At 36.9% G+C, this 24,239-nt stretch overlaps 1 protein-coding gene across 1 annotated transcript; it reads left to right on the forward strand.

Moving 5' to 3' along the window:
* The first annotated feature begins 1,331 nt into the window (after window positions 1–1,331).
* CRNKL1 (crooked neck pre-mRNA splicing factor 1) lies at window positions 1,332–23,255 on the forward strand. The gene is made up of 14 exons (XM_007426782.4): window positions 1,332–1,419; window positions 3,916–4,068; window positions 7,637–7,728; window positions 7,843–8,001; window positions 8,585–8,751; window positions 9,199–9,377; window positions 11,035–11,205; window positions 12,756–12,947; window positions 14,364–14,423; window positions 15,825–15,905; window positions 16,810–17,049; window positions 19,702–19,803; window positions 20,968–21,216; window positions 21,747–23,255. The coding sequence occupies exons 1-14, from the start codon at window positions 1,372–1,374 to the stop codon at window positions 21,909–21,911; spliced, it is 2,058 nt and encodes a 685-aa protein (XP_007426844.1). The 5' UTR covers window positions 1,332–1,371; the 3' UTR covers window positions 21,912–23,255.
* Window positions 23,256–24,239: the final 984 nt, after the last annotated feature.

Below are 24,239 nucleotides of genomic sequence, written 5' to 3' on the forward strand. Positions count from 1 at the left end.
TGTGCATACTGCAACAAAACAATAACCAAAAATCCCATTTGAATACTATGATTTATCATCAAAGACATTACTGAAAATAGTGCCAAAAATTAATCTGTAGAAATATTTCAAAATCGCAGCCTTTCTTAAACATTTCAACTAAGAAATTAAGCCTTATGAATGTAAATTTCATTTATAATTCAATAGCAGTAAACTGTGGGCTGGATTGTAATTTTAGTATGTAATGTACCAGGGTTAGGGTTAGGGACCTCTGACAAGCAGAATGCATCATATAAAAGAATAAAGTAGTAGAGTCCTATATAAAAGTGATAGTAGAATGGATCATACCACCTCAGATTTAGCTAAGACTACAAAAACAAAACAAACCAGCACAGCCTGGATTGGTATTGTCCATTTAAAACAGGACTCTCCACTTTTGATAGATGTGAAACTAAGGGTGAATTATAGAGGCTTGCTTAATCCCAAGGTATGGTCAGAGTGGGGGGAAAAGGCTGTTAACAGCCATCAGCAGACTCAGTCTATAGAAATATATTTTACTGTCTGGGAAAAAAATGCTAATGTCTCCATCAAGCTTGATTCCTTGAGTCATATTTATGTAGTTTTCTTGGCAATAAAACACAAGTAGGTTTTTATTGTCATCTCCTAGGACTTGTTTTTTTTTTTTTTTAATTTCCCAAACTTAACCTAATGGTATCTCCTGGAGTCTCCCATTCAAATTCTGCCAGGTCTGGCCTACGTATTTCAAGATCAGGTAGGTTTTGTCACCTAATTAACTAGCCTATAGCCCTGTAATTGCAATGTGGACAACCATCACTAACTAAATGTGACTACATTGCCATGGTTGGCTAGGTCCTGCCACTTGCTTTGATGCATCCTCTTTTGATGCATCCTCTTTTAAAACCATCCTTTAAATTGAGATTTAATCCAAATATAACAGACTTCTCAAAGCCTAGGAAAAAGGATTTTTGCAGTGCAAAAATAAAAATCCACGTTGATAATTGTTCCGCTTTCATTCCCCATCAATGGCATGGGAATTTCTGGCGAAGAGAACAAAAACAGCTTCAAGAAATAATACTTGACCGAGCGGGGCTGGACGTGATGGCTAAAATGCTCGTTTCCAACTGTAGGAGCCTAGTCAAGGTTCACCTCTCCAGGAGCGGCTGCCCCTCAGAACCGGGCGCGGGAGCCCTGCGAGAAAACCCGCAGCTCCACTTCGGACGCCGAATCCAATCAACGGGGATCGCGGTGTTTGTCTGTTCTTATGGCAACCGAAAGCCAAACCTTCTACCGCGCAAGGTATGCTGGGAGGTTAAAGTTCAAATTGAGGAGGAGGAAGAAGAGGCGGCGTAGACTTAAAAAACGAGAGAAAAGATGGCGTCCACGGCGGCTGGGAAGCAGCGAATTCCTAAAGTGGCAAAGGTGGGAAGGGGAGGAAAAGCGCGAGGCTGTCACGGAGCGCAGAGAGAGTGGTGGCCTACGTTATGCGTATTTAGTTGGAGTTGTGTCTCACTGGACTCATTGTTTCCGAATGGACAAGGGTAGACGTGGGCTAGAAGTGTTGCGCGACGTGGGACCTGAGATTTTCAGGAGTCCTGGTAGTGGGTCGTGAGAGGAGGAGGATTGTGGAAGTTAGGCGTGACCCGATAAAAAGGAAGGCAGGGCAGATCAGATCGTTGTAACTGAATTGCCTACCACAGAAGCACTACGGGGTTTGCGTCCTAAATAAGCGCGCTTGGGGATGAAGTTTGCTTTTGGAGAAAAACAGATTCTAAAATCTGGTTGAAATCCTGCACGGGTTGGATTCTGATGAAACCCGAACAGGCTTATTTCAGAGGCTTATTTTAGTGTTTACCAATAAAATCCTAAAATAAAATCTAAAGAGGAAATACAATACAATAATGTCATCAGGTACAACTTTTCAATACTGTACAATATGTGAGACAACACCGTACTTCATTAAACTTTCTGTCCTTCGTGTTACAAGGAATAGCCTTTACATCTGTTCACTGTGCCTAGAAGATAATATTTGGGGTGGGGGTAAGGGGTAGTTATTCACAGCCCTGCAAAACAAATAGGTAACAGCACTGGCTTCAGTAGGCTTTACTCCCAAATAAGTGCAATTGCATCTTGAGGGTATTTATTGTCAAAGTGCATACAGTCAGTAGCTAACTAGACCACCTGATTTAATTCAGGACATATTGATTATTTTATCTATCCAAATGGTTACTGTATTATAACTTGCTCATGCAAAACTTTTTTTTAGCAGTTCTGAGAAATAACATGGCTGTAGAAGGGAAAACTATAAGATACTTTCTATTGTTCAAACCAAGTTCCCAAACTAGCATTTATCAAAATAATGAATTGGTGAGTTTCAAAGCAGGAAGTAATAAATAATAAGAACCAAAGCTGTCAGATGTCTTCATTTTTCCTTATGGAGGAAGGGTTGTGGATTTGGGCAAAAGGTACACCTCTGAGTGATTTCCAGTAAAATTGGCAGGGTTTGTGACTCACAAATATTTAACAATATCTACAACAAAGTTATTCTTTTTCACCTAAATTAGCCTTTTGAAGATAAAGCAGAAGTGGATTTTTAATACACTTTTTAAACTGTTCTGAGACTGTAAAATTTTTGGTTTAAGCCATGAGCTTTGATATGTACCCTTTTATTTCATACATGCTACTTTGATATATTCAAAAAATAAGTTAGTGGCCATTAAGGGACCTGAAAAACAAAACGGAATTCTAAATAATCAACCTAACCCTAAGTTAGATAATAACATTTGTGTGATTAAGAACTATTGTTGTAGGAGGTGAAGAAAAGAATAATTAATTAGTGGTACCTGGCATGAGCTATGAAAGATCAATCCCTGTTCTAACTACCTTTTTGTACAGCACAATGTCTTTGCTTCCTTAGTATTGGATAGAACCACCAGATCTTGGCTGCAAAAATCTGGGCAATCATATGATGGAAGCAAGCAGTTTGAGTTTGCTATATCTTTTTGCTGTCACCTAGTGGTTGTCTGGATTTTTGCAGCCAGATCTGGTAGTCTAGTCCTGGACTTTGCCATCTGAATAACAGGGTAAGGAAACTGTTTGCATTATCTCCAGAAACAGTGTCCTTGATCAAAGAAAGAATTTGATTTTCACTCAAGAGAATGAAAATAGAACCCTTTTCAGACCTTTCAAGTACTAGATCAAGGGTTGAGGGGGTAGAATAGGGCTGTTTGAATATGTTAGGAGTGAAGTGTAAGTTTTAAGATTTAATTTTAATATCTGGCCCAGGCTTCTGTTAAGTTTTCTTGCAAAGACAAAATGGTTTCATTTTGAGACTCGTTTATTCTCTTATGCCTTGTTTTAGCATCATATAATTTACATTAATAAAATTTAATTTTCATTTCTAAGACTTTCTTTTAAATCTTGGACTTTCAGGTCTTGGCCTTGCTTTGAAAATAATATTGTGCTCATATCTGTGTTAATTCTAATCCACATTCTGTATCTCAGGGATACATATTACAGTGCTGGGCTGCTTTATAATCACCAATTCACTCACTAGTTTTATGTCTGCCTAATCACAAACCAAGCCTTCAGAGGTATAGCTATGACATGTAGTAAATGGGTAAACGTGGAATCTCTGCCTTCTTTTTCCATTTTTTTGGAAATTGGATTTTTTAATTTCACTTGGAGTGTGAAGTCTTGGAGACTTAATACACTTGTTTCAGTACAGGTTTTCAAGCACCTGCCAAAGCAGAAAATTCTGGCACTGTGATTTGCCAGTGCACTGTCAGCTTTCAGCATGGGGGAGGGGTTTCTGAGGCTATAAAAATAGGGTTTCAGGGCCGCATTCAGGTTGCCCATTCCAGACACAGAGAGGTTTCTAAAATACATTGTATTTTTAAACATGATATCCTTCATCAGGTGAAAAATAAAGCTCCAGCAGAAGTACAGATCACAGCAGAACAACTCTTAAGAGAAGCAAAGGAGAGAGAACTTGAGCTTCTTCCCCCACCTCCTCAACAGAAAATCACAGATGAAGAGGAGCTAAATGATTACAAGCTTCGGAAAAGAAAGGTAAATATACAATATTCAACTAAAACTAAAGATGACACAGTACTTTATAATAAAGTAGTTTATTGCTTTATAATAAAGACTTGAACCAGCTCAAAAACTGGTTCAAAGAAAACAAAATGTGAGACAACAAAGATTATAGTAAATCCCAATAATTATAAAACTGGCATGGTATTTTACAAATAGTAAAACAAAACCTAGCCACATTAAGGGAAATAAGATCACTTTAATAACTGTAAATAAAATAGGTTTACATGGTCTGGTAATCTGAGTAGATGGGGTGTTGTTAACTGCAATCCAGCAATATAAAAAAGGGCTTAGTGTTTCAGGAACTCCTTCACCACAGGGCCAAAGTCTTTGTTCAGACAGAATACCCTGTAGTTTCCCCTTGAGACCAGTAGTTGGGAAGGCATTAAATCTTGCTAGTGTTAGGGCTTTTCTGAATTTGGGGACAGTTATTTGGCTTAGATATATAGACAGATTGAAAAAAGTAACTGGCTGCCAAGAATACTTCTCTGGGTATGGTAGTCAGGTCTAATTGGGTTTCCAAATCCTTGACCCATTGTTTAAGGGCTGCCTCTGCACATTCATAACCCATTGTCAGGATTGCATGAAGTGAAACCATAGCATCTCAGTTTATCATGCAGTGTCCTACCCCAATATACAGTGGGGCAAAAAAGTATTTAGTCAGCCACCAATTGTGCAAGTTCTCCCACTTAAAAAGATGAGAGAGGCCTGTAATTTTCATCATAGGTATACCTCAACTATGAGAGACAAAATGAGGAAAAAAATCCAGAAAATCACATTGTCTGATTTTTAAAGAATTTATTTGCAAATCATGGTGGAAAATAAGTATTTGGTCACCTACAAACAAGCAAGATGTCTGGCTCTCACAGACCTGTAACTACTTCTTTAAGAGGCTCCTCTGTCCTCCACTCGTTACCTGTAGTAATGGCACCTATTTGACCTTGTTATCAGTATAAAAGACACCTGTCCACAACCTCAAACAGTCATACTCCAAACTCCACTATGGCCAACACCAAAGAGCTGTCGAAGGACCCCAGAAACAAAATTGTAGACCTGCACCAGGCTGGGAAGACTGAATCTGCAATAGGCAAGCAGCTTGGTGTGAAGAAATCAACTGTGGGAGCAATAATTAGAAAATGGAAGACATACAAGACCACTGATAATCTCCCTCGATCTGGGGCTCCACGCAAGATCTCACCCTGTGGGGTCAAAATGATCACAAGAATGGTGAGCAAAAATCCCAGAACCACACGGGGGGACCTAGTGAATGACCTGCAGAGAGCTGGGACCAAAGTAACAAAGGCTACCATCAGTAACACACTACGCTGCCAGGGACTCAAATCCTGCAGTGCCAGATGTGTCCCCCTGCTTAAGCCAGTACATGTCCGGGCCTGTCTGAAGTTTGCTAGAGAGCATTTGGATGATCCAGAAGAGGATTGGGAGAATGTCATATGGTCAGATGAAACCGAAGTAGAACGTTTTGGTCTAAACTCAACTCGTCGTGTTTGGAGGAGAGAGAATGCTGAGTTGCATCCAAAGAACACCGTACCTACTGTGAAGCATGGGGGTGGAAACATCATGCTTTGGGGGTGTTTTTCTGCAAAGGGACCAGGACGACTGATCCGTGTAAAGGAAAGAATGAATGGGGCCATGTATTGTGAGATTTTGAGTGAACACCTCCTTCCATCAGCAAGGGCATTGAAGATGAAACGTGGCTGGGTCTTTCAGCATGACAATGATCCTAAACACACTGCCCGGGCAACGAAGGAGTGGCTTCGTAAGAAGCATTTCAAGGTCCTGGAGTGGCCTAGCCAGTCTCCAGATCTCAACCGCATGGAAAACCTTTGGAGGGAGTTGAAAGTCCGTGTTGCCCAGCGACAGCCCCAAAACATCACTGCTTTAGAGGAGATCTGCATGGAGGAATGGGCCAAAATACCAGCAACAGTGTGTGAAAACCTTGTGAAGACTTACAGAAAACGTTTGACCTCTGTCATTGCAACAAAGGATATATAACAAAGTATTGAGATGAACTTTTGATATTGACCAAATACTTATTTTCCACGATGATTTGCAAATAAATTCTTTAAAAATCAGACAATGTGATTTTCTGGATTTTTTCCCCCATTTTGTCTCTCATAGTTGAGGTATACCTATGATGAAAATTACAGGCCTCTCTCATCTTTTTAAGTGGGAGAACTTGCACAATTGGTGGCTGACTAAATACTTTTTTGCCCCACTGTACAACAAAGCCATCGCTTAAAAATTAGAAGTGTTAAGCGGGGAAAAAAGTAACTTTAACACATAAGAGAATATGCATGTCCAAATATGGGTTCCAATTTTGGTTACACTAGCCTCATGGCATAAGACTACATTAGGAACACATTGTGAGGCTTGAAATACGTTCCTTAAGGGTGGAGGAGCTCTATGGTCCCAACAAAAGTTGTGCATGCACTCTAGCTGAGAATACTTTTTGTGCAGCAGATATGAATTGAATATGGAAAAAAAAACTACCTCTAGTGTAATTAAAGGATTGCAGGGCTATTATTGCTGGCTTCTGTACATTTTGGACAATGTGGCCTGTGTTTGGTGGACACATGAAACACTACCCCTAAATATTTGCAGATTTTTAAACTTGTTTGATTGGGTGCTTATTCAGTTGCCAGGTATATATTTTGGGGGACTTAACAAATACTAATACTTTAGTTTTTGCATAATTAATTTTGAATGCTTCTGTATTACAGTATGAGGCAAAAGCACGTAAAGTTCACTTTAAACCAACTGGTGTCTGAAATAACAGTGCAGCAGCCACTAAAACAAAATATTTGTTATTATTCCATCCTGCATCTCCTCAAAGCATGTAGTAAACTTTTTTTTTTTAAAAAAGAACTTTCTGTCACTTAAAGTTTAACTGCCACAAGCTAACCAAATAATAAAGTACAGGTAGTCCTCAGTTTAAGAACAAGTTCCATTCTCAAGGTCTGTCCTTAAGTCAAATTTGTATGTAAGCTGGAACAGTATTATTGTATAATACTATATAAGTAGTATTTGTAATTAACTCGAACCATTGTGTATTTAACTTGGATCATGGTGTTATTTAACTTAAATTTTGCTACGATAGGCTCCGTTCTTAACTATGAGTCATCTGTAACCTGGGCATTCTTAACCCGGGGACTACCTGTAGGTCTTCTATCCTGCTCTGGATATTTTGCACAGGAGATTTTATACATGTGGAAGAATAAAATCGAATCTCCATTAGCTACTAAGAGAAAGTTTTGAATGAAGTTGTGTCTCCCTGCATTTCTTGGGTATAACAGGATAAAAGGAAAGTGGTATTTTCTGAGAGCATTTATCAGAGATAAAATCAGCAGTAAAATCCAATAAAACTGTTCTCTGGCTTCCATATTATAAGCCACTTATTTGAATTCTTCCTGATTAAAACATTTCATTGAACACAGACTGTCAGATTTTTCTTATATAGATTTTGTGGATCTATAGCAGAGTCACTATTTGCTTTCTAGAAGTAAACTCTTTACTTTCTCCCAAGACTTTTGAAGATAACATAAGAAAAAACCGGACTGTTATCAGTAATTGGATCAAATACGCACAATGGGAAGAAAGCCTCAAAGAAATACAAAGGTAATTTTTGACAAGTATTTTTCAAACACTGTCAGCTTATGAATATCTAATAGCACCCACTTCTCTAGGAGATGAATTGGATATGCATTAATTTCAGTGATGTGTTGTTTTCAGGGCTCGTTCCATCTACGAGCGTGCTCTAGATGTGGACTACCGAAATGTAACACTTTGGTTGAAGTATGCCGAAATGGAAATGAAGAATCGTCAGGTTAATCATGCACGAAATATCTGGGATCGGGCTATCACTACTTTACCAAGAGTTAATCAGTTCTGGTAAGCTAAGCACTTTTATTAGGTTTCAGACAGAAATAACTACACTTCTGGAAGAGAGAGAAAGATAATGAATGTTGTTTTGCAGGTTCCTGAAAAAAGGTTGAGGCATTGCTATATGTTACTTGCTGGTTTTCTTTCAGGGGCTCAAGTTGACATACATAAGATTCCCTCTAGTTTTACCCCCGTAACAAGATTGTGAAATAAAGTGATTATTTATTTATAATCATCATTCAGCTTCTGCGGCTGAAAGCAGACTGCAATTCGAGTGGTCCTAGTTCAACCACTTAACTGTAACATTGACTCTCACCATCTTGTCATACACTTGATAACCAGTTTTCATGCTGTGGCGATTCCTGTTTTGGAACCTGTTAAAATAGGCTTAGTATGCTAAGGACCAAATATGCAGACACTCCAGATCCAAGCTCAATATGTGCTGACATACATACAAAAAAAACTTTTTTTTTAAGTTTACTGAATTATGAAGAATTATTTTTACTAGCTGTAAATAGGTCTGTTATTTATTACTCTAAATGACATTACTAATCTTCCTTGTTTTTTATTTTATTTATTTTTATTTTAAAAGGTACAAATATACTTATATGGAAGAGATGCTGGGAAATGTTGCTGGGGCCCGCCAGGTGTTTGAGCGTTGGATGGAATGGCAGCCAGAGGAACAGTCATGGCATTCCTTTATTAACTTTGAGCTAAGATATAAGGAAGTGGATAGAGCACGTTCTATTTATGAGAGATATATCCTTCTAAGTTAATGTTTGGACTATGTTCAGCATTTTGTTTTGTGTTTGCATTTTGCCTTCCGGTCTTGTGTAAAAGGAGCATCTTTTGATTTATTATGCACAGAAGATGGGTTTACAATATAGATTTTCCCCCACATCAAAATCCACACGCACAAAAATTTATTGGTGAAGAAATGTATGCGCCAGCTGTGTTATTACATTAAGCTAAATTATTTACATATACATATAAATTTACATATACATATAAATTATTTGGGTCTTCTAGTTGCTCATTGTGCCAGAGTTTTTGTTTTCCCAAGAAAAAAAATAATTTTTGTTTTTATCTTTTTGATATAATTTTACTAATATTGTAATATATACAATATGTATTAGCTGCAGGTTAGTCTTATGGTAAATGTTCTAATGAAATACTTTCTGTTTGGAGCTCCTTAATGTCTTCCACTTGTCATGGTCCATCCTGATGTTAAGAATTGGATCAAATATGCTCGCTTTGAGGAAAAACACAGTTATTTTGCACATGCAAGGAAAGTATTTGAAAGAGCAGTGGAATTCTTTGGAGAAGAACATATGAACGAACATTTGTATGTTGCATTTGCCAAATTTGAAGAGAACCAGAAAGAGGTAACATTTTGTTTGTTACTAGTTTGCATTTTATAAGGTCATGGCTGCTACTGTAACAACCTTTCTTTTATTTTCCATTTATGTGTTTATAAAATTTTAAACTGCCCAATAATTGAATTTCTCTGGGCAGTTTACAATAAAACACACTAAAAATATAATATACAAGTTCATATTCTTGCAGCAAAACATTCTGTTGTGCTATGCCATGCTTTGTACAGAGGTGCAAGCTGTCATTATGAGCTGTCCCTTTGCCTCTCTTCTCACATGATCCTTGCCCTGTGTTGTCTTCCTCTGCTATACAAGAATGTGAGTACTAACAGAGGGAAAGTACTGCCCCCAAGCCCTTCCTGTCCTCTGAATGTGGATGCTAGTAAATATTCACAGGCTTCTACATTTCAGGACAGGCTGCAGAAACAGCTGCAGCTGCTGCTAGTGGTATCCAAGTAAATTAAAATTAAATTCAGTGAGTTTTAAGATTGAATAAGGTGGGAGTGAAAGGGATTTACTTATGAGGAAAACTATGTGGAGTTTAAGAAAAATGCAGCTGAAGAAATTCTAGACGTACCCAGTTATCACTATGGGCTGCCTGCTTTTTACTTTAATGTCTCACTTCTTTTCCCTATACTTTTAAGACCCATAAATGGCTGTCATTCTAATTTAGATCAGCATGCAGATAAATGTGTGGTTACTCAACACCCCTGGGGATACTTATAGACAAATACATAAACACAGATGCCCATACATATGCATAGTAATTTTTCCAAAGATAGATACATTTCTTGAATTCCTGTACGCATGCATACAAAGACAACTTTCCTCATCTGCAAATACATCCATAACCTTCCTTCTCCAACTCCCCCACTTTACTAGAAGGAAAGAGATCCTCTTTTCCTTCCAAGAAATGGGCTAATAAAACTCATTTTACTGCCATTGACAGTGAAAAACTGAGCAATGTTTAATGTAGCAAACGAAGGTAATGTTCTTGTCAATCCATTGAGTGACTGAGTATGTAGTTGTGGAATATCAGGAGCCAAGCAAGCAGGAGAGAATGAGATCAGTCAACCCTGGGAGGCAAGAGGATGATGGAAGAGACCTGCTGGAGGTGATCAGTGGGTTGGCAGCCACCTGTGCTCCTGGACATCACATTGCTGATCTCCATTTTGATGCAGTTTTATTTTGTTTACCCTCTGGAGTATTTAAGACTGCAGTTGGTTTTAACAAAGCTAACTGAATTAAGCCTGTTTAATCAAATATTAACCCAAATCCTCTTGACTTAAAGTAATATTTACAGTTTTGACTATAACAATGAACTTCTCGATATTTTTTATATTTGGCTTTTTTTTTTCAATTTCTGAATCTATAATATAACAATACAAACAATGTAAGCTGTAAACAATGATACAAACAACATTTGCCCCTCCCCCCAAATTATATAGTTTGTCTGGTTTCATTTTTTGCCATATAAAACTTTATTCTGATGTGTAATAATATAAGACTGCCCTGGCATATCATTCGTGTAATACTCTTCACAGTCTCAAAGAGAGTTCTTTCACAGCATGTGCTTAAACTGAAAATAGTTACAGAACATACCAATGAGGATCAAGTTAATCTTCTGTTTTTAAGTGTACTTTTTTCTTCATTTTTTTTTCTTTTTCAGTTTGAACGAGTGCGAGTAATATACAAATATGCCCTGGACAGAATTCCAAAACATGAGGCACAGGAGCTCTTCAAAAATTATACAGTTTTTGAGAAGAAATTTGGGGACCGAAGGGGAATTGAGGATATTATTGTTAGCAAGAGGAGATTCCAATATGAAGAAGAAGTAAAAGTGAGTGCAAGGGCTTCAACTCTAGGGGAATCGTATACTTTATGGTCATTCCCTTGACTGTTGCTTTTGTAGTGCTATAAGTATGGAGTGTGTGACTTGGCCAGCATAACATAATCATAAGGGTACTGAACTGGAGCCAGGATACTTGGGTTCAAATAGAAACCAGTCACAGTAACTCACTGGCTGACTTCAGACAAGTCATTACTTCTCAGCCCAAACTTTTTCACAGAGTTACTGTTCTGCAGATAAAATTGGAGAAAGCACTACTCTGTATACCACTCATAATAAGCTGTAGGATGAAAAAAGGATACCGCAAATAAATAGTACATTTCCTAATGTGGCATCTGTTATTATCAGTGTGCTTATTGATTCTTTGTTCTTTTCTACTAAATCTTATTTTAATTTTTAAGTAAAATTAAAGTTGACATGCTGCAAAGCAAAATACCTGCTTCCAGAATTATCTTTATTTGTAAGAATGCCTTTGGATTTCCCATAGGCTTTATAGACTTAGAAATGGCAACAGCTTTATGCTTTTCCCCCTTAAATAAAGGTGCCATCTGCCTAGAAAGAAGACCCAAATAATCTAGGGTTTGGTGGTGAATATCCTATGGTGCTAGAGGGTAGTAGGCAGAATCCCCACTGTCTTCTTGTAAATTATTTTCTTACTGGGCACATCTGCTGCATCAGCATTTTGTGAATGGGCAATGTCTCCTGTCCATGGTAGCCATTTTCTTTGTAGGCCTGCAACATGCTCTCAAATTGCCATCTGGGTCCATAGTTTTAGGGAGAGCCCAAAACAGTTGGGGATTCATGAATTAATAAAGTTGTAACAAAAACAGGAAGATTAGGTTTTCTGGATTTCATTATGTTCATTTTAGCATCTTATCAATGTTCATCTTAGCATAGGATGAACGTTACTGTAGAAATCTGTAACAAGGACTGTGTAGTGCCTCAGATTCCACAAAAACAATCCTGAAAGAATACTAGTTTACTGCATGATTTATAGACTTCCATATTAACTGAAGCTCTAATTTAAATTATTCACACAAAAAGCTGAATTCTACAGAGTGTATACATGTGTTTGTTCTACACAACTTTTTCCAAAGTGTTTTGGAAGATCTGTTCACATTCTGCTAGTCATGCAAATGATTACTTAAAGGACAGAATCCCTGGTTCTAAGTCATCCTTCTGAACCTGGAGCTCCTCTTCCTTATAAGCATCAGTGATGTAAACTCAGCATTCAGTAACATATCACTAAGGTCATCTTTATAGCTCTCCTGGATAATAAAACCTGCTTTTGTTTTAAAGAATAGTAGACACTGTTTTCTTAGACTTCACAAATTGTGTTTGTATCAATCACAGTCGTTACACCGCTAGTCTAACTGTTTTTTATGCTGAATCCTTAGCAGTCCTGAAATTGGATACAGCAGTGCTAGTTAGTTAAACTGATAAATTAACAGAAACCCAATCAGTAAATCATGCTTTGATAACTACACTGCTAATTTTGTACTATGCTTGTACTTCTGAAAGTATTCTCTTTATCTTGAAAGGCTAATCCACATAATTATGATGCTTGGTTTGATTATCTGCGTCTGGTGGAAAGTGATGCGGATTCTGATACTATACGTGAAGTTTATGAAAGAGCCATTGCCAACGTTCCTCCAATTCAAGAAAAGCGACACTGGAAGAGGTACATCTATCTGTGGATCAATTATGCACTCTATGAAGAGCTAGAGGCAAAGGTAAAGGAAAGTGACCCATGAATCTTGCATCTTCTTTGATTAAATGGGACTTGATCTAGGAAATTTGGCATCATTTCAAACATATCCTGCTTTGTAAGCAGATTTAAGATTAAGTGATGCTTTTTATTCTAGTACTTCGTTACCAACTGTACAACCAGTTAGCACATGGATACTCATACTGTCTGATGAATCATTCATATAACTGACTAGATTCCTAAGAAAAATATATACAGGTAGTCCTGAGTTTAAGAACGAGTTCCATTTCCAAGGTCTGCCCTTAAGTCAAATCTGTATGTAAGCTGGATCAGTATTATTGTATAATGCTGTATAAGTAGTATTGTGTAATTAACTTGAACCATTGTGTATTTAACTCAAATCACTGTGTATTTAACACAAATTTTGCTGCAATTGGCTCTGTTCTTAACTATGGGTCATTTAAACTGGGCATTCTTAACCTGGGAACTACCTGTAATATAAGAAAGCAGGCTAAGTTATGTAGCTTACTGCCATTCAATTTTTTAAAAAATCAGCTTCCACAGCTGTCAACAATCAAAACGGTATAAATTGTGCAATAATTTAGGACCACCTTTAAAACAGTTCTAGGAAAATAAAAAAAGCCTTTAATCATTGCCTAAGACAGGGATGATGGGACAACAGGATCATGGTCCTCTTCGCAACTGCCCCCCCCAAACACTTAAGCATTTTGAAATCTAATTGATTTCTGTATGGTATATAGGAATATTCAAGTATTTTGATGGGTTGGAAAATGGCCTGCATATGTAATTTTGTGCTTCTTATTCACCACACTCATATTCACTGTTGGCATGCATTAAAAGCTAATAATAAACCTGCATGAGGGGGTGTTTCCATAAGCAGTGTGCCCTTGCTGGAAAAAAAATCAGTACTAGCATCACCCCAGTAGGTGGAGATCTGTAAAAGCAATCTTGGTATATCATTGATTGATTGATTATATGCCATCAAGTTGGTGTTGACTGTTAGTAGCCACATAGATTTTTTTCCCATGAATTGGTGTATGAACACATTGATATGTGATATGTTCTCTTATATATCCAAGCTCTAAGCACTGTAGGGCTTTAAAGGGGCTTGCCACATGCTCAGAAATAAGCAGTGGAATTTTTAAATTACTGATGTGATATGTTCTGAAAATACAGTCCTAGATAGTAGGTGAGCAACTTTATTTTGAACTCCATAGACAAAAAATTAAAATGAGATGTCAAGATGGGAATGCAGATTTTTTGGGAAACTTACAAATGTGAAGACTGGGTTTTTCAAGCAGTAAGAAATATTTTAAGTAATACAATGTAGCTAGATGTCATTTTTTCCTAGAATATTTTGAATTGAACTTGCCCGGAAGCTTTGTTCCAACTATGTAACATAGACTGACTTGCTTTTTAGGATCCAGAGAGAACAAGACAGGTATATCAAGCGTGTGTTGAACTCATTCCTCACAAAAAGGTATTTACCTTTGTTGTATTGTGTCTTAATTAAGGGTACATCCTGGCTATATTAACTTTATCCACACTGTTCCAGTAGTAATCTGATCACATCATATATGTTGTTATAATGTAATTTTTATACTATCAACACCCTCCTACTTAAGAGTTGTCTACCCATCAGATGGATAACACTCTGTTCTATAGGCATTTGGGGAGTGCCACAAAATTGGACAATATGTCACTGAAAACAGAGAGACAAATTACAATTAATTTCTATTAGTTTAATGGGATTTGGTTCTGATCCACTTTAATTATGACTACTTAGTTATAATCTAAACCAATGTATAGTTATAAATTCAGTTATAATCTAAACTATTAAAGTGATAAATGATTGTAGCTGACTCATTTTCCAGGTTCACAGAATAGAGTTTCTCATTTGATATGGATTCTGAAGAAGGGGCATACTAAATAAGGAAAACGATTTATTCATATTGTAATGGTATGTGGGAATAACCTTGGGAGACAGGAGGGAGAGCTGCAAACTGGACAACCGCATGTAAAAGATGTCTCAGCCCAAAGAAGGGTGGACAGCATGGGAAATGTAACTTGCATTCCACTGTTTGATGTACCATTTGCATTCCATACCCTTGGATTTTTGTAGTGTTTATCATACTAATACAGTGTGCATGATTGTGCAAAGTGCTGTATTTACACTGCACCAATAACTTACAACAGACCTTCAGTTTAGGCCAGGTTTTTTTATTCCATATAGAGCCTTCACCAAAACTTCAAGGAAATGATTCATCCCAGATTGTAGAGAGATCTGAATCGGGTTCTTCTCAGATCACAGCTCATCACATCTTCCCCTCTCTCTTTAAATTAGGAATACAGTGCCCTTCAGATGTTCTGACAATGGTGGCTAGGGCTGATACTAGTTTAATTTTAAAACATTTTAACACAATTTTTCTATTTTTGTTTAGACTCTAATTAAATTCTAGGTTTTGCACCGCAGTGTTCATTCTTCAGGTGAAATTCTTCCTAATTAACCTCTAAGTTCATCTATTTCATGATCTTATTTTAATATCTGTTCTCTCTCCTTGAAATCTTCACCCATGTAGTTATACACATACGCACTCCCCAAATGCATACAGAACAGAGTGTTATCCATGCCTTGTCGGTCAGCCTTATGGGCTGATCAAATAACATAAACCTGCTAAAGATACCTCGCATGTGTAAATATTGTTCTGAGGAGCTTCAATATAATTACTTTATTGAGGAAAGTCTTTTAAGTGCTTGGGAGAAGTTTTCTGCAACATCATACCAAACAGTTGTGGCCTTAGTCATTTTTGTTTGAAAGCATTGTTTTTAAACTCAGCAAACTGATTTTTTAGTAGAATTTTTATGCTATTTCTCCACTCAGTTTACATTTGCCAAAATATGGTTGCTGTATGCACAATTTGAAATCAGACAGAAGAATCTCCATCTTGCCAGACGAGGATTGGTAAGTAAAATTAAGTGACTTTCTTGTTCTGGAAAGGTATTGATGAAATTGTTATCTGATCTCTATTGAAAGCAGCACTTTTAAATACATATTGGCTTATAGTGATATGTCAAGAAATATAAAAAATAGAAACGGTTACCTTTTTATGTTGTATCAGAGCAAGGTTATAGCCTTACAGATGTAATTTAATACATTTATTAAAGTCCCCACCTCAAATGGTTGGTAGACAAAGCTGATTTTTTTGTTGTCGCTGTTAGGGTGAACTTCTGCATTTCCTATTGGAATAGATATTCTACCACTTGTGATCATTTACATTTTTTCCCACAGGGAAAAACTGATCTGGCAAGTTGATGGTAACTTCTAAGCTGAATGGAAGGGAGGGTCAGGTGATTTCCATCCTGACAAATGATTTAGCCTATAAGAATGTCCCATGCTTAGCATGCTTATTTAAAAAGTTGTGGTAGGAAGAAAAAACCACACAACGCAGCTTTTATATATACAAATGGTCTCTACAGTATCATTAAACAAGTCCACCTTTTTCTAATCAATACTGTATTGTCTTTGTTTCTTCTGTGCATTATTATTATTATTATTATTATTATTATTTAAATTTATTGGCTGCCCAACTCCAGTGGACTCCTTTATGGCTGACTCTTAACATTTTTTAAAATGTTGAAATTTGCCAAAGAAGCTACCATGCCCATGATAGCTTTTGCCCTTTGTAGACAATTTTAATATACAATAAGAACACACTAAGATATAAATGTAATAATTCAAAAAGTAGACCCTTAGAGCCCAAATACTGCACTTTTGGAACATGTCTGAAAAAAGTATACTTCAACTCTTATGCTTGCATAACTGCGCTTTCTTGAGAAGCTTTGAGTAACTTCTTCCTTTTTTGTAGGGGACCTCTATAGGTAAATGTCCAAAGAACAAACTATTTAAAGGCTATATTGAACTGGAGCTACAACTGCGAGAATTCGATCGTTGTCGGAAACTGTATGAGAAGTTTTTAGAGTTTGCACCTGAAAACTGCACATCATGGATCAAATTTGCTGAATTAGAAACTATTCTTGGTGATGTTGACCGAGCCAGAGCTATATATGAACTAGCTATTGGCCAACCTCGATTGGATATGCCAGAGGTAAGAGAGGTTCTGAGGAATGCTGTTCTCAGTAATGTATTTTTGTCTGATATAGAGGGAATATATGGGAGACATATATTAATTTTTAATTAAATTTGTACTTCTGCCATTCTCAAGGAAGCTTGCACAAGGGCGTACTACCCATCTGTTAACAAAAAACTACTATAGCATGGATAGAAAGGGAGTAATATTGATGGTACAGCTGCCTTGATGAACTAGATTGGCTAGAAGGGGACTGCTTGCTCAGGTTGAGCTGGCTGCCCTGGTAGGAGGAAGCTGCAGAGAAATGAGGCTGGAATACAACCAGTGGGTGATGGAAAGCAGAGCAGATTATTTTCCAGTGCAGCTGCAACCCAAGACTATGTTACACTGGAAGCCAGGGCTGTGGAGTCAGCACATAAAACCTTCGACTCCGACTCCTTTATTCATGGTACCTCTGACTCCAACTCCTTTAATTATATATCAATATAGGAAATAAATTATAAATATACTAGTTAGATATTTTCCTATATCGACTGCAAGCATGCAACATGCAAGGCATTTCATCACTGCCAATGTGAATATTTTGAAATTTGCAGAGAACTTGAAATTAAAATATATCCTGAAAAAAATAGGTTAATCCAATTACTATCTATGAAATAGGAAATTTTAACATATTTATATTATATGCAATTTAAATTTACTAGGAGTCGGAGTCGGTACATTTTTAGTGACTCCAGTAACCCAAGAATTGCTTCCAACTCTGACTCCATGACTCCACAAGCCCTGGCATTATAGTCAACTGAGTAAATTCCTGTTGTTACATGATACATGATCTTGCCCTCCACAGAATGCAGGTAACAGTTGTAGTTGGTCTGGCATATCAAAAAAACAGGCATTATGCCCTTTTGAAGAGGGAGGGGAAGCCTCAGCATGAAAATAACTGCTCAGCAAACTGAATTTTTAAACAAGAAACTCAGATAAACTCCGCTCCTCCCCCCATTAATATGGGGCTCACATAAACTTCCTCTGGCATTCTCCTTGGCTTATAGCAATTAAAATACAAATGATAAAACAATACAGTCAAAATCAAGAAAAATTAAATTTACCTAACAATTAAAAGCTTGGGCAAAGAGAGGATCTTTTGTTATTCTTCTAAATACTGGGAAAGTGGGGACCAAATATAACTCTGTAGGGAAGTGCATTCAAAGCCTGGGAGCCAGATGGGGGAATGCCTTCTCCTTCATACTAGATAGCTGAGTTTCTGGCAGAGAGGGAACCTTCAAAACAGCCTCTCCTGCTTACCTAAGTAATGGAATGGATTCATAGTAGGAGAAGCCATCCCTCAGATAGCCAGGTTCTAAGCTGTTTAGGGTTTTAAAAGTCAACACTACCACTGCAAACTGTGCCTGGTAACTAGATGCGTTGTGAAAGATCTAGTGCAGATCTTCCAGTACCTTTTACCAGTTAGCAGCTTTCCTTCTACATTTTGTATGTGTTGTAATTTCCGGACATTTTTCAAGGCTAGCTCCTTGAAAAGTGATATCAGTTGCACTAGCAAGTATGCTGCACTAGGAAGATTGTATATAACCAAGGTATGGATTAGTTACTAGGTCTAACAGTCTCAGGAATTGAAATTGGGACACTAGCCATTGTTGTACAGATGTTCTCTTTACTACTACAATCACCTGCCTATACAGTGACAGCTGGGGGTCAAGGGGCACCCCCAAATGGCAAACCTGTTCTCTCTGGAGGAATGCAACCCCTTCTAAACAAGCTTTGCCTTAATCCACAAGTCCAGCTTTGTGTTTAACAACCACATCTCCATCACGTCTGGATTTAATTTTAGTTTGCTTTCTGTTGCCCAATTTACTGTCGAGTTCAAGCAACATTCAAAGGTTCTAGTTGTCTTGGAATTAGATGGTAAGGAGCAATGGAGCTTGGTGTCATCTGCTTACTGATGGCACCTCATTCCAAATGACCTGCCCCATCAGTTTCACACAGATGTTAAATAGTATAAGAACAAGATAGAACCCTCTGGGACACCATAGGTCCAGTGACCCAGTTATTGAACTATAATCCACAGCACAGCCTTCTGGGTATATCCTCACAGAACCACTGCAAAATAGTACCCCCAAGACTCAGTCCTGTTAGATGGCCCAGAAGACCATTGAAAACCAAGAGATCCAGGAGATTTTCCCCCATCTAGTTTTGAGCCTAGGTCATCCACCAAGGTTATTAGAGCACTCTCAATTCCATATCCTTAAAATTGGTCCTGATAATTTCCAACCAGAGTTCAACTCTGGACGGTTTGTCAGTGTGGTATATCATGGGGTTGGTCTCAGACCAAGGAAATGAAGATTCTGGTCTCAGTCATGTAAATTCACTAGGTGACTTTGGACCAGCCACTGTCTCTCAGTCCATCATACATCACAGGGTTGCTGATAGAGATAAAATGAAGAGAGAGCCCCATGTAAGGTGCTTTGAACTGTTGGAAGAAAGCAAGATAAACCCTTAAAAAAAAGTAAATAGATACATAAAATATAGTTGATCAGTATTCAGAAATCTTTTTTCTATGTATATCTGTTATATCAGACACTTTTTATATGAATTGCCTTTACATTTTGCAAAAAAAATATTCCAAGTTGGAAGAACAGAGTTCTCTTCTCCTAGGTACTTTGGAAATCTTACATAGACTTTGAAATTGAACAAGAAGAATATGAGAACACAAGAAATCTATACAGGCGGTTGCTTCAGCGAACACAGCATGTTAAGGTAAGAGCTAACTCAAGCAAAGCTGAATTCCATTCTGGCTGCAGCAACAGAGACTGCGTGTGCACACTTCTGAAACTGAAATAAATACAGAGAAGATGGCAGCTGGATTTTAATTTAGGCCATTTTAAATTAGTTTTTCATAATAATTGATTTTTTAAATTTGATTTTATAACAAGTTTTACAAAAATATGCACAAAAATAGAAAAAAGATTACAAGAAATAAAAAGAAAAAAATGCAATCTAAACTTATCTATATCATAAATTAAGTTTTGCATATTGATCTATTTAAATAGTGCTGCTCTTAAAGCTGCTGCAGAAATTTTCCAAGTTTGGAACAGTTTAGAAGACTAGTGTAAAGTATAAGGTCACAGGGCCATATCTGCCCCTTTAAAAATACTCACTGGAATGTTCTACTGCACTTCTATTATACTTCAGGGAAATGGATTCATTTTCAGGATAGCGTAAAAGAGTTAATTATCTTCTGATTATGTTATCTCCCCCTATTTTAAGAATAAACATTGTAACATTTTTAAATGTTAAAATGTAATTGAAATAGAATTCCCATTTTTATGTTAAATGCTGATGGAAGCATTATTTAATTAAAAGAATATGAGTGGAAAATTCAATTTTGATCATTTTTAACATAAGGACTTAGTAGAGATCTGCTTTGGGTTCATCAGTTACAGTCTGTCTTCATCCATAATAGAATCTCAGGCTGCTTGACTCGACTCTGGTAGCTGCACGGCATAGACGTGCTCTTCTTTATTCCTACTTTATATTCGTTCTTCTCGTCTTGTTTGAAAATAGGGGAAGATCCACGTTTGACTCCATTTTCTTTTCCTTATCCTCTTCTAAATATGCTTCAGTTTTTGTAATATGTTTCTTTTGAAAAAAAATAAACCAATTACTATTAAATCATTTAATACAACACTTCATCTAAAAAGAACAGTAAACAGGTCCAAATCTGAAATAGTCTTAGATCCTCTCTAAAGGCTTTATTTCAAATGATCAAAAATGTACAATTCCAGAATCGGTGACAGACATTTTGAATACTGTTAATTGGGACAAGTTCTAAACAGAGAAAGACTATAATAAGTATCTGACAACTTATTGTACATGCACAGATTAGCCATTTATCATAATATGCTCTTCTTTTTATTTCAGGTATGGATCAGTTTTGCTCAGTTTGAGCTCTCAGCAGGTAAAGAGAACAATTTACCACGATGCCGGCAAATATATGAAGAGGCAAACAAAACCATGAGAAATTGCGAGGAGAAAGAGGAGAGGCTTATGCTCTTGGAATCTTGGAAAAACTTTGAAGAGGAGTTTGGAACAGAATCCAGCAGAGAGCGAGTAGACAAACTTATGCCTGAAAAAGTCAAGAAGCGGAGAAAACTTCAAGCTGAAGATGGGGTAAGAACCCCACTTAGAGATCTGGCTTTCCACAAGTACTTTATGTAGTATAACAATGCAATGAATGCAAGTAGAACTTAACAAAATAGAGTTTTCCCCTCTTCCCTCTGCTTATTCTTTTTGACTGATACTAATAAATTAGACTTAGAGCCAGTTCAGATAATCTACAGAATCTAATGCTGTACTCTGTGCTGCATGTGTGTGTAGGGTGCAGTAGTTTATTAATTATATTTCATAACAAAGCTTAGTGTTCAGGAAATATTATTCAGGAAGAATCACTTCAATAAACTAGCATCTATTCAGATAACATAAAAGCTCCTGTATATCCAGCAGAGATACAAGGTTTTTCCTTAGTTCTTTGTGGATTTACAAACAAGCAATACCACATCTGTGGCCTAAATTGGTCTTTAATGCACCTTGTAAAAAGTAGCAGGATAAGAAAACACCAAATGTTGTCTGGTAATATCAGATAGTTTGAAACAATTATTGTAATAAAGGAGGTTTGATTATGTCCACACTTTTCTTTCTAGTCTGATGCCGGCTGGGAAGAATATTATGATTACATCTTCCCAGAAGATGCTGCCAATCAACCCAACCTCAAACTGCTTGCAATGGCTAAACTCTGGAAGAAGCAGCAACAGGATGAAAATCCAGAGAGAGATCCGGACAAGGATATTGATGAAAGCAGTCCCTAACATTATCTTTGATTTCTTTTCCTTTATATTGTACAGATTTTTGCTAATAAACTATTTCCAAAAAAATAATTGCTAATGCTTGAGGTGAGAGAAAGAGGCATGTTTTTTACGTAAGCATTTGAAGAGTAACGTATATAGCTGTGATTACTACAGTGCAAAAATAATATTGTAGAGCTGAAAAATCAGCAGCAAGGAGTAACTGCCCTTTGAGGAAAGAGAAGAGAAAAGAGATCTCATGATCTTTAGCTTAGAGGAAAGAAAAATAAAGTGCTATGATACAGGTGTATAAAATTATTGATGGTTTGGACAAGATTTTTTTTTCATTCTCATATTATTAGAATCTGAGGTCATTCACTGAAACGGAATGGTAGGAGATTTAAGACCAACACTAAAATTTTGAGAGCATGTTGCAAGTATGATTCCCCAGCCAGTCACAAATATTTCATTTATCAGCAGGCGATCTTACAAGGTGTTCTATCCCAGAGTTCAAATATTAGAATAAGGAACATAATCAGGTAATTTTAATTGCAGCAGAGTACAAATCAAATAAGATCCATTATCGCTATTAACTTCAAGGGATGAGGAAATAAGTAGCAAGGTGTTAAGATTGTATCAGATTTTAAAAATTGGGTAAGAGTGGCTACAAGGAATAGTACATCCGAAGTTAGCTTATTACAAAAACAAGTCCAAATGAAATAATTTCTTTTTATCCAAGAAATTCATGATCTTCAGCCAAGCACTGCTAGTGCTACAGTACTTTCTTGGAATTGTGGTTGCTTATCTACCTGAAGCAATAACCTACTTCTGAGTAGACCAGTTTTTCTAAGGTGCTCTTGACAGCTATCTGACACTTTAGTCTCTTTCATATTCAGCTTGGAGGCAGCAGCGCTCTTATGGATCTGGTGATATGCCTCTCTTTCACAGGGTAAGAGGAGACTGAGTTACGTCCTGGCCTCTTCGAATTAGTCAAGTTCTTGTTTCTGTTGCTCTCCTGCCTCCTTGCAAAAGAAGCCTTCAGGGGAAGCCATTATAAGTTGTTCTTTGCTACCTATTCCAGTTCTCCAGAACGTTCCTAAATGCACATCTTTCCTCTCATGGGGATTCATGAGGCAGCAAGTGAAAAATATATATCATAACATTGTGATGCCAATTCCACCCTCATGTACTTGTATTTTTCTGGTAAGTACAAAAGTGTGGAGCTTGTGTCATGATGTTTCTTTATTTGGAACTGAAGCTGGCTGTAGATGGCTATGTTATTTATGTGTCTTTTTCTGGGAAGGTGGCAATCACCATATTATCGCCTAAGAATGACTGGGATCAAAAGGCATTCTTGTAAATAAAGATGATGTTAAATGTTGGCACCTTGCTTTTAGCATGCCTGTTTTTTTTCCCTACTTACAGTAAAAGGATCTGGGGGGATGTACCTGTGCATCCTCTCAATTTACTTGTCAGTTATCTTAACATTTCCTGTTCTTTTGAGATTTTTCTTGGCAATCATTTACTTATATTTTGTTGTGGTTACTTTCTTATATTTCTGCACAGGTTTCTAAAATGGTTAAATTACTAGATGATATTTTGTTACATGTTGACAAAACATACTTGTTTCCTTAAAATGAACTTAAACAACAAAAAACCTGAAAGCTTAAAAAAAGGCATTTATTAGTTCCCATTTTCTAATCTATAAGTTAATTGCTCTGTAATATAGATTCACAATATCCTCAATAACAACTGATTTTTAGAAGTTACATTTCAAGCAATCTAAAATCGTTAAGTCCCATATGTATTTTATCTATACATCAAGAGAATGACAATTCTCATTTTTAACAAATACTTCCAAAAAGTAGTATCAAATTGTGTGTTAGCATCTTTTGAGTTAGTCCATTAAAAAAAATCCCTCCAAATAAACCATAACCAATTAATCTCCAATTTAAGAATATTGTTTTAAAAAATGTTTTCCAAGAATATAAGATAAATTAGATATTGTGTGATTCCACATATATCTTGGGAGTGATGAGACGTAAAAAGGCCACCACCATCACTTGCCAGGAGAAAAAGAAAATGAAACAAAACCTTGAAATAAGTTACATAAAATTGGGAAAACTGCCTACAGTACTCTCTTTTTCAAGGCAAGGTATATTATCCAGAGAATTTTAATATGCTGCAATTTAACATCCATATTACCAAATGTAATTTGCTCTTACTGTCATTTATAAAACCCACAGAGTTCTAACTATAGAATGAAAGGAAACCACAGTTTTCTTAAAAAGTACAAAGATGCTCCAAAAGTGAGTTGCATCTGGGAATTATAGGGCTAGATAGGTGGCCATT

Source organism: Python bivittatus, unplaced genomic scaffold, assembly GCF_059951505.1.
Source record: "Python bivittatus isolate LINGU-HERP-01145 unplaced genomic scaffold, Pbiv_v1 ctg000960_np1212, whole genome shotgun sequence".
Taxonomy (NCBI): Eukaryota; Metazoa; Chordata; class Lepidosauria; order Squamata; family Pythonidae; genus Python; species Python bivittatus.